General features: G+C 38.2%; 1 protein-coding gene across 2 annotated transcripts in view; it reads left to right on the plus strand.

The window, feature by feature from the left end:
* Positions 1-11,735, plus strand: part of LOC122667866 (exportin-T) — a 30,468-nt gene extending 18,733 nt beyond the window's left edge. For both annotated transcript variants that reach the window (XM_043864314.1, XM_043864315.1), the window contains exons 10-16: positions 5,025-5,198; positions 5,318-5,383; positions 5,466-5,564; positions 8,705-8,851; positions 11,047-11,229; positions 11,364-11,411; positions 11,493-11,735. In XM_043864314.1, the coding sequence (XP_043720249.1) occupies positions 5,025-5,198; positions 5,318-5,383; positions 5,466-5,564; positions 8,705-8,851; positions 11,047-11,136 (576 nt within the window). In that variant the 3' untranslated portion in view covers positions 11,137-11,229; positions 11,364-11,411; positions 11,493-11,735. The remainder of the gene's footprint in view (positions 1-5,024; positions 5,199-5,317; positions 5,384-5,465; positions 5,565-8,704; positions 8,852-11,046; positions 11,230-11,363; positions 11,412-11,492) is intronic.
* Positions 11,736-15,543: the final 3,808 nt, after the last annotated feature.

Genomic DNA, 15,543 nt, shown 5'->3' on the forward strand with positions numbered 1-15,543 from the left:
CGGAGGATGGGAAGAAGTAGTTGCCGATGGCTGGAGGAGTTGCAGAGATGCCGGCAGGCAGCAGGGGAGTAGGTGATCCCTTTCTTTCACCTTCACGATTCTAAAACAGTACATAGGACATGAGAAGAAGATAGAAAGGGAAAAAAAATCCGAGAAAAAAAAAAAAAAAAAAAAAAAAAAAAACCCGGAGGACATGAGAAGAAGGAAGAAATGAAAAAAAAAACCTAAGAAACTCGTGTATTTATGATCCAATGTAGTACTGGTGTATTTAAACCTGAACTATAAGCAAACCAAATTATTATAAACAGATTGAAACTTGGAGAGACAGACAGAGAGGGGACACTCTCATTGATGCAGATTCATCACCAAATAGGGCTTGTTTCATTGGGATTAAGTCTAGGGTTGGGTTACATACATGTTGGGCATTTGATCCCATGGGTTTCTAATGTAATAGGCCACTTTTATGGGCCTAAAATATGGGTAAATGGGTTGCATATGGGATTAGCTCCCATACTTAATTTTATTTCCATACTTAGTTTTTTATTCGGTGTTTTAAATGGAACCGGTTCAACCAATGGTTCAATTTAAGTGATTTTATTAGTTTTTCTTTTAGTTGTTTAGTTGGGCTGGATTAAGACTCTATTTTGAGTCTATTTCAGTTTCCTAGTCAGGTTAAGTTAGCTAATAGGTTAAGGATTGGGTTAGGCCTTTCCTTTTTAGCGTCTAAGTCTATTTTTGAGTCTTCTATATAAGTTTGTAAGGGAAGCCAACATTGGATACGAATTTTGATTAATAAAAACTCAGCTTTATGCTTGCTGCGTTTGTTGTTGCTGTTGCTCCTTGAGAGTGTTGCATCCTTGTGGGTTTATCAAGGTGGGAAGGGTGGGTGGACTCTTGTGACTCTTTGCATCGTGAAGATCGGGAGGTTGTCTCACAATTGCTCAAGCTGCTGTTGTTGGGGATCTCTTCAAACCAGTAAGCTATTTTAATTTCAGTTATTCCCTTCTACTTCTCATCCTCTAACCTAAACCTACCTTCCCCATCGATCCAATTCAGATCATCAAACCAGCATCCTTATTCCCTCCATCAATCATCATCAAACTTCATCCACAGCCTTCATACTTGACAACAACCCTAATGTCAATTCTTCATTGCAGCCTTATAATCACTTAAACCCTAATTAAGCCCTACAACCCTAACATCAACCTAGACCTAACCACCCATCAAAATCTGATCTTTTTATTTTCATCTCACTCCCCATACTGCCATTAACACTCGACCAGCTCACTTTCCCCAGATTCCATCTCTAAACCCTAGATTCTAAAAACACTCAATTTTTACAAGGCCTCTAACCCAAAACCCTAGATTTCCAACTTCATTCAAATCAAACCAAACTTACATTAATAGACTCCTAAAAACCTGCACATCATTGCCAAATAAAACCCTAGCTCAAAACCCTAACCCTAACCCTAATTCTGCCCTAGTTTATCTATTCTGTCCCATTCGGCCAGCATAGTTAAAAACTCTGATTTACTTGGCTCCTAGTAGGTCTCCTACCTATCTAGGACTACATTACTCATACAGTCATACCTGCTAACTCGTAGGATGAGAAGTAGGTCCCTTATTTTTGGCAGGAATAGTTCCAGCCTTTGTTGCCCCTCGATGGAGTGAGTATACTTAGCGAACTGGCAGGACGTGGAGATCGATTGATCAATATGAATCTCGAGAGTGGATGGTTGACCGCCGCCCCCCTAGTCCTGGAGGCTCCTCGGCCAGGGAAGGGCTTGCTATCGTCACCTTTTCTCCCGGTGTATGTGTAAAAAAGAGTTTACCCCCTTTTTTTTTTAATGTTTTTATATCTGATGATCCAATGTAGCACTGGTGTATTTAAACCTGTACTCAAAACAAATCAAATTATTATAAACAGAATCTTTAAAATTGAACAAATCAAAAGAGTAGAAATAGAATCTTGAAAATAACTCAATAAAGCGATCACCCAGCCTTCAAGGCGGCCAAGGCGGCTCTTAGGTGTCGCCTAGGTACCCTAAGTGGTCGCCTATGTGTGTTTACCAAAGGTGGTTGCTCACCCAGCCCTTAGGAACCCGCTTGCACGCCTAGGCGCAGCCTTGATAACTATGCCGTGGGCTGTGTGCGAGTGCACTCTTCTCCCCCCCTCCCCCTTTTCTTCTTATGCGATTTCCCCTTCCTCCCTGCAATTCTGAGTTTCATCTCAGAGTTCTTCCCATTCCCTAGTCCCTACCGGCCCTCCTCAAATTTGGTATCGGAGCCGAAAGATCCATCTCCTTCCCCTCCCATTAATTCTGTTTTTCCTCCCTCTGTACGATCCCTTTTCTTTCCCCTGTAACCCTCTTCCCATCGACTTCCACAGCAACCTAATCTTCTCTTCTGACTTTTGCAACAATACCCCACCTCCTGTTGTTTTTCCCGCTGTGACAGCGAATACATCATCCAAAAAAGAAAAGAGAGTCGAAAGACTTTTCCCAACCCACTGCTACTGCTGAAACCCCAAACCCTTCCCACTTCGATTCCACCCTCTTGGTAAAATCGAACCCACCGCCTGACTAAACCAGCCCCATCCTTTGTTCTCACGGCAAAACCCTCTCGGCATTTAGCGCAGACAACCCCTCCCAACGTCTGCTATTTTTTTTTTTTCCAACAGCTTCAATTGATTTTCCCTTTCCCTCGCTTTAGGGTTTATCATCATCAACAACCAACTAAAAAAAAAACAGAGGCGAGAAGAGAAGAGAGAGTGCGAGAGAGCCAAAAAAAAAAAATTCATACCTTTTTCAGAACTCTAGCCGCAGTCGACTCCCCAAATTGGTGCCTCCTTCGAAGTCACATTCCTCATCAAAATAGGAGTTTGTTGCTGAGGAAATCAAGCCCAACATGTCTCACTCATGTCGAGCTGAGATCTCCTTCGTGAAGAACTCTAAGAACTCAAAACCCTGCTGGTTTTCCAAGTCGACTACGGTTCCCACCCACCCCACTTAGGGCTTCAGTTTATTTATTGTTTTGTTTTCTTTAATTTCCCAAAATACCCCTGCCTTCCTCTTTTATCTCCTTTTCTGCTTTATTTTTGTATTGTTCCAAGTTTGTCCCTCCTCCCTCTCTTACTTCTTAGTTATCTTGTGTCTTATTTCTTTCCGGATTTAACCCTTTTCCCCTCTTATTCTTAATATAACCTATTTTCTATATTTCCAGAATTAACCCCCCTCTCCCACTTATTCGAAAGTCACTTTCTTTCCAGAATTGCCCCCTCCGTTCTATTCTTCTTATTCTATTGTCTTTTTTTTTCTTCTTTTCTTTCAAGTTTACCCCTTCCCCCCAAAACGTTTCACTAGCCTTCTTTTCTTCTCTTTAGTTTGCAGTCCATAAATTACAATTCTGCCATTGTTATCATAAGCCCACTACATCATTGAGGTTGATCGATATGATTTACTCCTTTCGAATAGAGATGGGTTCCGTAAATTGCCAACAGAACTTTGTAATCTCTTTACAGGGCTTCTTGATTTAAAGACAGGTTGTCGGGAGTTTTCCAATAATAATAACTGCTTTTATGATAAGGTGTCAAGCATGATAGAATCTTCCAAAAGCAGATCAGAGGTGGCCATCGAACGTGACGATCAAGCTAAAGTGAACGGTCCAATCAAGGTTGCAGTTGTGAAACCCCACGATCAGATTCCCATCGAAGGGGCGTCATTTACTAACGACCATCAGAAGATTGTGACGGTTGATCATATGCGCTGGATCATCGCCTCATCAATGTTGATATTTGTGGATGCCGATTGAATGGTGCTGATTCTCTCGTTTTCAAAACTCGTGGGAGAGTTTTTCTCAACACCGGGGGAATTGTTGCAAATACACTACCTTGGACCGACCCAAACTCAGTTGGGTATCCAGACAAAGATGAACTGGATCCAGTTTGAGTTTTGGGATCTCCTAGGATTTTAGGAATTTATGTTATTTGGGGAAATAATGTCTTTTTAGTTTCTTTTATTCTATTTATTTTAGAAGTTAGTTACGTAGGATATTTGGTTTCCCAATTGTTCTTAGTTTTCTTACTTGAATTAGTTTCGTAGTTAGAGAGTTAGCCTTTATTTTTAGGAGTCTTTTATTTCTCTTTATATATGATGTCATTCCCTATCGTTGAATAGATTGAATTGAATGGAATAGTTGAGTTATGGTTTGAGTAGGCTGCGGGCTGTGTGCGAGTGCATTCTTCTTCCCCCCCTCTCTTCTTATGTGATTTCCCCTTCCTCACTGCAATTCTGAGTTTCTTATCAGATTTCTTCCCACTCCCTACCGGCCCACCACCAGGAAGTGTGGCATGGCCAATGTAGACCTGGTCTGAACCTCGAGTTTTTGAACAGAGATACACATCTATCTGACCTGGGTTTTGTCTAGGTTGCCTTTGTCTTTTGTTTAATTCCCATTTAGTATTTCTGTTATGTATAATAAAACATAATTATTGCCAAAAAAAAAACCTTCTATAAGATTTGAACTCAAAAATCTAATTGATAAGTTAACTCCTACCTACAAGGCTTGTACACAGCACATTACATAACTCAATTAATAATTTGTGTCTCATTATCTCAAATTTGGACAAACTGAATCGAGATCTCTGAATTTCCTTACCTGGAACAGCCTGGTTGTCAACTTAGGCATATTATTTTTTTTTGTCTGGACCCAGTTTTAACTGGTCTACAAATAATTTTGCCTCTAATAATTGTCTTCCTTTCAAAGATAGCCTTTTATTTTAAAACGTAGCCTTTTCCCTCCTTCCTCTATGATTTGGAGGGGGGGGGGGGGGGGAGGGAACTAGTGGAGGAAAACACTAGGTTGATTACACGTAAACAGACAGTGGCCATAATTGTCTTATGATGTGTATCATCTGCATTCAGTAGCTTCAGTGTTCCAATGATAATGCTCAATCTCAATGTGACATCTGAAGATTCATAAGATGCTTCAGTCTGCATTCTAAGATTGCCTGCTTTCTGTTGTAGGAAATTCGTGAATTGCAAGAGCTTCAGAGAACACTGTATACATTTCTTCATGTGCTGACTACACATGACCTTTCTTCAGTTTTCCTTGCCCCAAAAAGCCGGGGCTACTTGGATCCAATAATGCAGATGCTTTTGCAGAGTTCTTGCAGCCACAAGGATATTCTTGTGAGGAAGGTGCTTATCACATCTCCAGCTTACTATGCCACTATAATTGTCTGCATGCTTATTCATAAGGGATTCTTGCATTAACATGGTGATATGCTGAGATTTAATCCCTTTGCCCTTGTATTCAGGCATGTGTACAGATTTTTATTAGATTAATTAAAGATTGGTGCGCCAGGCCTCATGGTGAAGAAAAGGTAAAGCTTTTTTTGTATGTTTGCACTAAATTAACTTGTTATTTTCAAGTTCATTTCCTCATAGTAAGTTGAAACTTTTCAGGTGCCTGGTTTCCAAAGTTTTATAATTCAGTCTTTCGCAACAAACTGTTGTTTGTACAGTGTGCTTGACAAGTCTTTTGAGTTCCGTGATGTAAATACTGTAAGATCATTCCTTCTCATTCCTTCTGCTTATACCCTTATATCTTGTCTTCTTGTTTCCTTTTATTTTATTATGGTGGGTAGACTACATAGGAGTTATTTGGTAGTTTTCTTATTTTAGTTATTTCCTTGTCGATTAGGTTTCCCTATTGAGTTGGGTGGGTTTTTATTAGTATGTTAAGAGTTATTCTTTATATTTACATGTACTTCCGATGGAATTTAGAGAATTGAATGGAATGTAAATTGGTGATTGATTTTGTCCTTCACAGTGGCAAAGTGGTGCGTGTGTGTGCAAGTGGCTACCTGCTATCCTCTCCTTTTTTTTATTCTTTTCCTCCCTCTCTTCTCTCAGGTACAACTTCCCTCCCCCCCCCCCCTCTCTTTCCATTCTTCTTCTTCTTCCCCCTTCCTCTTTTCTCCGTTCTATTATAATCCTTCTCTTCCTTATATTTTTTCTTTGAGTTCTAAACTCTTCCCACTCAATACCCTGCTTTCAGCAATACTACCAGGCCGACACATCTCAGTGGATCCCTCTGATATAGCCTCTTTCCTCTCCAGATTTTTGGGTAGACTTCCTTACCTTGGGTGATTTAAACCCCCGAAATATAGACCCCAAAATCCCCTCTATTTGGATAACCAACTCTGCAACTTGCGCATAACCCGTTTTCTGGTTTTTCTGTATTTGATCCATAGCAGTAACTTAACTCTCATTATTCAAGTGTTTGCTGACTTTGGAATCAACCATAAGGCTGTGCGAGTCCATCCCTGAAGTTTTTGCATCATTCAGATTGATTTGAGTTGCAGTTACAGCTCCATCGTGGTATGTTTTGCGCTGGTTAAGGGTCGGGAGATTGAAGATAAACCCTTCTCTGTGTTATTTTATTTTAGGATTGGTTTCCAATTTTATCATCCCCTATTGTCCTTTATTTTGTTTTGTTTCAAAGTTTGTCCCATCTTTTTAATTAATAATCCCTTCCTTATCCTGTCTTTGTCTACCTAAACACCCCTTTAAGTTTCCATCTATTTACCAAGCTGCCACTCTCTTATAAACTTCAAAATATTTACTATTTTGCCACTAAGCTCTTGATTTGAATCTTCTATTACTTGAGTGGGCCCATTGTGAACCCAAACACGGTTTCTGAACCCTGGGATCACACCAAAATGTAATTGGTGCGTGGTTAGTGAAAATCAGGAACATGGGTATGGGGTTGATATTCATATTGACACTATGGTTTCTTTTAAATTATTTATCAGCGCCTACTCTTATTGCTAAAGCTGTAGAAGTTAGAATCGTAAAAAAAAAATTAAACTAATTATTATTTATTCATTGTCTTCTCTATTATTTCACTCTCCATTCTGGTTCATGGTTTTTGGTGGAAGCATGCTTATGTGCAAGGAAATATCTACAAACATTATGATATGGTTTTAGCAGTGTTTTAAAACCAGCAAACCTGATTCACTTATTCTGCTGATAGGTGAATTAAGTGAGTCAACTTGCAAGTTCATTTTAACTGATTGTAAATCAGCTAGGACGCGCCAGAGGAGCTTCGAGTGACTTGATTCTTTGCTCTTTGACAGCCCTAACAAGTCACTCGAAACTCTGCCCTTTGCTTTGCCCCAGCGTGCGAAGAAAGCCCCAACAACTCTACTTCACGCAATTCAGTTTTTTTTGACTTAGTATACGACTCTCCGATAATCGACAGGCGAGGGGACGAGGGAGGGAGAAATTTAAAGATGGGCTTTGGTTTTCTTTGTGGCCCAAATATCTGACATGTATTGGGTTGGATGGAGCCAAAATTTATGGACAGGAAGGGCCCAAGTTCCTCTGCTTACAAGTCAAGTTTGAGCCTTAATAGAGTAGGCAATGTGGCAAAATAAGGCTTTGAAAATCTTCCTAGTGAATGGAACTTTTTGGAAAACGGTTAAAGACAAATGGACGGCTAAAAATACTAGGGAAAGAAAAAAATGTTGGTAAATGAGGTTGTCTATGATTGTATTGGGCTTTGAAATTTGACACATAGGCAATCCATACCATGCCCTACTATCTAACAGCTAGAGTGGCATATCACCCTTCCATGTGGCATAATTGGGTGGACCACACGGGGAGGCCTTCCTATGTGGACTGTTCAAAGAACCTTTTGCCTTTAAATTTAAACATTTACTTCAAAATGAGATACACCAGATTACATAAAAATATAAAGAAAAAGGATATGCCAAAATGGAGGGAGTAATTGTTGGTACTGATTTGATTGGAATAGTTGGTACATTTAATGAGTAAAACCTGGGTTTTCCACGCCCAACTTAAAGGTGTGAACTGACTAGGAATCTGACTGATCTTGCTTGGATTAGCCAATTGCTGCTAATTTTCATGGTGTTTTGCATGAATGAAAATTATAATTTCAATTATCTGGTAAGTGTTTAGTGTGAAATGTTTATACCAGCTTTCACCAAATGTGCATCATTGCTTTCCTTCTCCAAAGGTAGCCTGAGAGTGTTTCTCATGCAAGTATTTGTTTATGGCATAATCCACTCTGGTTTGCATCGTTGCATTCCTTCTCCAAGGGTAGCCTGAGAGTGTTTCTCATGAAAGTATTTGTTTGTTGCATAATCCACTCTGGTTGTTTGAGGTGGCATAGCCATGTTCAACGGAGGCCTTTGGATGCTCCAGTATGGAGGAGTGATTGATTCAGATTGAAGGAACTAAAAGAGCCAGGGGCAGACTTAAAATTACCTTAGGAGAAGTGGTGAGGAAAGAGATGCATAGCTTAGGCCTTGTATCATGTACGACCTCGAATAGAGCTGATTGGAGGGTAAGGACCCATGCAGCCGACCCCATTTAGTAGGGATAAGGCTGAGTTGTTGTTGTATAATTCACTCTCTGGTTTAAGATGTTAATAATGGCTGATTACTAGATTACATGTTTATAGAACGTAATAGGGTGGCAAATTTGTTATTCATCTTGGAGTCGGTCTTATTACTATTGTCTGGTCCTCTTATCTGATTTATTTGTTTTTATTGAAAATCTCTCTCCTCATAAGGAGGGTTCTTACTGGGAAATTGAGATGCTGAAGTGTACCTAAATTTTCTACATTATTTGAATGGACAGCGTTGACATAGATTTTATTGCTTTCTGTTTCGCAGCTTGTTCTGTTTGGAGAAATTGTGGTGGCTCAGAAGGTCATGTATGAAAAATTTGGGGATGAATTTCTCATTCATTTTGTGTCAAAAGGTTTCCCAAATGTGCACTGCCCACAAGATTTGGCTGAACAATACTGTCAAAAGTTGCAGGTAAAGAACATAAACAATGCAGTATTTGATACATAATTAGATACATAAAGAATGAAATTATATCCTAACTAGTGTGCTTAAATTTTACTTCCCTAACGTGGATGTGCTCTTGTAAGCAAGGTTCAAGGTTTAGGTTTCAATCCTGGTTTCAATTAGGCTAGAAACCGAAATATTTCGCAAAACTGTGATATTTCGGTAGTTTGTTTTGATTGATGGTTTTGAGGCCCAAATGGCCAAATTACTTCCCAAAACTTCTAGGAAACCCTATTTTAGGCTCTTTAAACGTAGTGGAACCCTTGGATTGTAAAAAAAACATACAAAATGGTAGTTTGGCTTTGGACTCTAGGTTTGTAGTGTACGCTGTACGATGCTATATGCGCAAAATTTAGTATTAGAACACACATAATTCAATTAAACTTCTAAAATATGCTTTAGGAATGAATAAACATATTATAAACCATTTAATAATTATCAAATGTTATTCATTATTCATTAAAAAAATGTGAGTGATTTGGCCAAACATTGAGGTTTTCTAAGAGGTCTCCTTTTTTGGAGTCGAAACTAGCGAAACGATACTGAAACTCGAAACATGGTTGAAAGTTCGATTGAAACATGCATTTTATACAAAGGGTTTGACCAAATTGTTAGATTAAATAAATCATTCCCTTGGGATTTCACATTGAAAAACACTAAATCATATTGCCCATATGAACCCTAGAATACAAACATTAAATAAATAGTAGGGAGAGATAACAGTACCTTGCACCTTAGTATGCTGATAAAGAACAGTAATAAAAATAGCCTGGAACTCCTTTTAGCTCTGCCCTTGGCTAAACACACCTTGAAAGGATCTTCTGCAGTCTCCCGTTCTTCATAGTGAGCACCCTTTTCTTGTGGGAGAAATAGAGAAGTGAAAACCAACAACTGCAAGGACCCTTCTAATTAGTATTTATAATTATACTGTCCCAAAACCCTAACCCACTTCCACAATGGGCTTGGGCTGGGCCATCTCAATTAGAGCCGAGTGATACTATTGAACCAGATCCAACATTAGGATCCCCACCAATTGAACCGGGCCAAATAATTAATCAAGCCCATTAAATTTACTTTGGAAATTTCTTATAATCTCCCACTTGGGCTAGATTAATTACTGAGTTCATATCCATTGATGTGGCCATTGAATCCCTCTACCTTTATATGTCACAACTTTGATTTACTTAACAAACATACCATGTTGAATAACAGCAGAAGACATACCTCAATATAATACATACAACTTTCTATCATCACGAAAAGGGCACACTTGTCAAATAAACCGCTTTGAGATGTGTAACCATGAAGCTGAAACTTCATTTACGTCCTAAATCTGATTACAAAATCAAAGTGCCTTAAACAACCTTATAGGCACATACTTTGATATTAACCAAACTTGGGCAAACCGCTATAGACTTGGGTTAATACCTACTTTGGCAAACCGCCTTGCAAGTTTGGCTGAACACTACATTGTAACTTTGCAACTTTGGCTAAATACTGCCTGTAACTTTGGCAAACAGCCTATAGCTTTGGCGAACCGCCTATAGTTCTAGGCAAACCGCCATAAAACTGATATATCCGATGAATGAATCAATTCAAATTCAATAAATAACACATGTGCAAAATGAGCAAGACAACACATATATAAATAATTATGCTCATGAAAAGGCTGCAATTTCGAAAAAGAATAGGCTTATGCCGTGGTTGGATAGTGGCCAACCACAAAGGTATGAAAGCTTTTTGCCTGAGGAGCATGCATTAATAGTAATGGTGCCTGATGAGGCTTAACCCCCAAGTCGACTGTTTTGAAATTTAGTAGTGTTGGTTTAAAGTTCAATGAAAATTGTACGTGGTGCTACTTCTAGTAGATTTCCTCTTTTGCAATGCTTGCTACTTTCTTAGTCAAGCCCATTCATGCCCTGCAGTAAAATCTGGGATTTGGTTTCTGGTTTTTCGCTTGCTACCAAAATCCCTGATCAATTGCTGCTTTATTGCAGTCTTAAACTGTTTGTGCCATTTTTTAGCCAGTGGCACGATCTCCTACTAGGAGCATAATAACGAATTTCAACCAATTGAGTTGGACTGAGATATATTAGCTCTGTAATTCTCTTCTTCTCTACTGTGCTAACCTTTTTGTTTCAATTGTCCCATGGTCTCAACAGGGTAGTGATATCAAGGATCTGAAATCATTCTATCAATCGCTTATTGAGAATTTGAGACAGCAACAGAATGGAAGCCTAGTTTTCAGATAGCATCGTCCTGGTGTTTTGATGAATCTTTCTTATTGTCGAATATTCGGCTTTTCTGTATTTCTTTAGAGTGGGCACTCCATATTTGTCTCGCAGGTGGGTAAGTTGGTAGAAGTGTTTTGTTTTGTACGTCTGTGTAATGTTTTAAAACCTTTAATATTCTGTTGGTTTTTTTTTTGTTCTTTGTTTTATCTCTACCAGTACTGCACTCATGCTAATGAATATTGCAGGGTGCTTTCTTTCTTGTACATAATATTCATGTGGTTATGGACAATGAGGTATGTTTACTTACATTTTCGTTCGTCTTTGGTTACAATAAATTTGTAAACAAGGTGACTCATAGGCGTAAATTGACTCAGGTGTAAATTTCCGGGAGCAGTTTCTTTTGAATACAAAATGGAGGAATGCAGGCATCCACCTATTTGAGGAGTGGAGTGTAATATTTAAGGCTTTATTTTAGGAGTTGTTTATATTCATTTTGGCACATTAAAACTTTTTGTTGGCCTCGTAACATCAAGTGGAGGCTCTTATACCGGATGCTGCAAAATTTCCGGTGCAAGAGAAGTACTTATGGTGCTGTGATTTGAGGCTAAGAAATTGATAATATGGTATGAAGCAAGTATAATTAACTCTCCCCCAAGGTGAAAATGAAAAAAAAAAAAAAAAAAAAAAGAAAGAAAGAAAGAAAGAAAGAGGAAAAGAAAGAACTAGAAGAGATTTTTTGAAGCAATAGTTGCATCCAATTACTTGTCATTTTTTCCCATAATGTATTGGTTGTGGGGCTGGAGTTGAGGTTTTAATACCTGGAACCAGGTCAAGATGGGGGTCCAGCAGATTCCAATCTGTATGGACCGGAAATGGTCAGGAGCAGCTGAAATTTGCTAGATCCTGCCCTAACCCTAGTTTTGGGATACTAATCTGAATAGACTGATTCAGCCGTTTCAATTCTGATTCTTGAAACCATGGTTGCAGTATATATGACTCAAGTGTATTCTACCAACATGTGCTAGAGAAGGTATGCTTTCCTCTGTTTCCTTATGATGTTGTTATTCTTTTTTTCCAACCTACCATTTGGATAATAGTGTACATATTTTGTGAAAGGAATTTTGACCTTTGTCTAGTTGGTGCGTGAAGGGGGGGGGGGGGGGTGGGAGGTCATGATGATGGTAGGATAGTAGGTGAACTCCTCTCTAGGGGAGGAGGAAATCTTTCCCCTCTTGTTTTGGCAAAAATAGGAGTAAAATGACCGGCCCACCCCTTGAAAGATGAAAGTTCTGTCCGTGCGTTCTAATTTTTCCACGTGAAAGAATGATATGGCAAATATGATCATCGGATATCTAAGGACTATCTAAATAGGACAAGTAAATTTCGGCCCAGTCTAACCTGCCACGTGGTAGAACTAGTTGCCTGTAGTATTTTGTTTGTTTTTGTTGATGGAAAGTTTAACTGTGGAAGTAAGGTCAGAGGTTTGCAAATGGATGGAAGTATTTCTTTCTATTTATTTGATATTTTGATAGTGAGAGGATATGCCCTTTTCTCTGATGAAGACATCTTCTACTTGACCTATGACCACCGAGGGGTTTAGTTGTATCGATGATGACTTTGAAATCCTGTGAAGATATACGGTCAAACAGATTTACTAGCGCAAGTGATATGAAATGGGGTTTATAATTTGATACTTTCTTTGTGGTTTTTGTTGACTAAGAGAAAGCATTTGATATGTTATTTGAGAAATTAGATGGACCTTGGAAAGAATATTATTTGTAAGGGAAAAAATCAGTCTTACAAAACATTTTGATTTAACATTGTGTTTGGTGTGCATTCTTGGATGTGATAAAAAATAATTATTTTTATCGTTTGAGAATGAAAAATTGACCTAGAATGCATATCAAACACAGCTTAAGTTTATTAAAGTGCCTCATCCTCATTGTGCTAGATGGAATGGTGATATGACAATTCTAATTAATAATTAGGTAGACAAAATATTGTTAAAATCAGCCACATTTCAAATTTCAAAGCTTAATTCAAGCAAATACCCTTCTATGTGTTAGCATGCATCCTCATATATATCCATGCAAACCTATGGATCTCCGAATCATATACATTCTCCATCTTAAATTTTCAAAGTTTTATATTGCTACTTTACAATTTGTGATAGGGATGAAACTTTACATGTGAGTAGGGGACTGTGGGTATATCTATCCACAAAATTTGGGCCCCAATCAATCTACTATGTGGCAGATATCTAGGATGCTTTTTTGAAAAGTTTTGCGCTTCATGTATCTTTCCTCTTTCTACCCATTGTGAAATGATGCCTCTGCCCAACCCCTTGCTGACATATGCAAGGTAGCTTGGGTTCATCAGCCTCTTGTGAATCATTCATGTTTTCCTTTCTTGTATGTCTTGCCTTTTTCCATTAATGTCATTTTTCATCTTTTAGACAACTTATAATGTATCTTGTAATAAATCTTGGTTTTTTTTTTAAGATCATCATCCTCACCTTCCTCCGGCTTATCACTGGCAGTCTGTTCAGGGTTCCAAACTCAACGGTGGCAACTAAACATGAGGGTTGCGCTCGTTATGGGACTTAACCCAACACCTTATGGCATGAGCTGACAACAGCCATGCACCACCTATGTCAGCGTTCCCGAAGGCACCCCTCGCTTTCAAGAGGATTCACGGCATGTCAAGCCCTGGTAAGGTTCTTTGGTTTGCATCGAATTAAACCACATGCTCCACCGCTTGTGCGGGCCCCCATCAATTCCTTTGAGTTTCATTCTTGCGAACGTACTCCTCAGGTGGGATACTTAATGCGTTACCTACAACACTACACGGGTCGATACACACAACGCCTAGTATCCATCGTTTACGGCGTATTCTTGATGAAGAAACGTTTATATATAGATGTAGGAGGATTTGTTTGGGAAGTAAGAAGCCCCTTTGACATCTCTTCATTTGCGAAGAATTCTTGACGTGAAAGCACAGAGACAAAGGGTTGATCTTTGAATAGAAAAAGAAAAGGAAGGACCAGAAAAAATATATTAAAAATGAAAAGAAAAATACAACATTAATGCCTGGGCGTTACCTCACCCAAGAGAGAAAAGACACCTCACCTTCGGTATGGTCATCAACAAGGAGACCCAACCTCACAAAAGGAAAAAACATTACTCAAATCTAAATTTAGGCATAGAAAGAGAATCCCTAGGCAGCTCCTCTTGCATATGAGATGGGAGAGAGATCTGAGAAGAAGAAAATCTTGTTTGGTTTAATCTTGATAACGTCCTAGGTTTTGATTGTGCCATATATATAATGAAGGACCGAGTTTTCCTCCACCCATGGTAAATGAGATCCCATTCACTAAGGGGTAGGTGAGGGTGAGAATGGGTATCAGGAGGATATTTGGAAACATACTAAAACCCTCGGAGGGGTTTGTAAATCCTAGGATGGTGAGTGAACCGTCCTCTATGGGTGGAGGAAAACTTTGTACTATAAAGAAATGACCAAATTACTAGTTAGAACAGTGAAAAATATCATATTTAAGAGAGAGAGAGAGATTTTGAAATGACACTTGGGTATATTTAGAACATTTTCTTATGATTGTTCTGTCTTATTCAATTTTTTTCTTCTAAAAATCCAAGTTAATTTTTTTTTCAAAATAATTTGTAATTGTACTTACAGTTTTGTCATTTTCAATAATTGTTATTGTTTTATTCACCTTGAAGTACACATGTGAAAAGACACCATTTTACCTTTACTAAAAAAAAAGTGTCAGATAAAAAGAAAAAAAAATAGTAACACTACTATTTTTTTTACACCTTATGAGGTGTCAATAAGAAAATCCCTTATCTAATGTATGAGACAGATTCGTCTATTAACAGACCCACAAAGGTAATGTGTGATTCATAATTGAATTAATTGCTAAGAATAAGATATATTAATTGGTGCTGCCCAATTATATTTTTTTTTCATAATTCCTACTCACAAAAGATTTAAAAAAAAGAAATTTTCAAATCGTAATTCATAATCATAATGACATCATAATATCTTATAAATGTTTTTTTTAAGAAAAAAATCCAATATTAATGCTGATGATTTATTAATATAAGCACAATATTGACAAAAGCAACAAAAATAGTGATGATGTAATTATAGATTATATATGAAATTTATTTATTTTTCTTTTTCCGTGAGTGCGAGAATAAGAAGCCTTGTTCATGCATGGATGAGGGCCGGCATGTGAGATGCTGAGAGGCTTTTGAGTGAGTCATGCCATTTATAAATCTTTTAATTTTTTTGGCATCTTCTAGAAAACTGTTAAACTAAGAAATTAAATTAGATTATAAATTTTAAGAGTATTTGGTTCTTGAACAGTCCATTTAGAAAGTGTTTCTTGCGTAGCCCAAATATATG

Source organism: Telopea speciosissima, chromosome 7, assembly GCF_018873765.1.
Source record: "Telopea speciosissima isolate NSW1024214 ecotype Mountain lineage chromosome 7, Tspe_v1, whole genome shotgun sequence".
Lineage (NCBI taxonomy): Eukaryota > Viridiplantae > Streptophyta > Magnoliopsida > Proteales > Proteaceae > Telopea > Telopea speciosissima.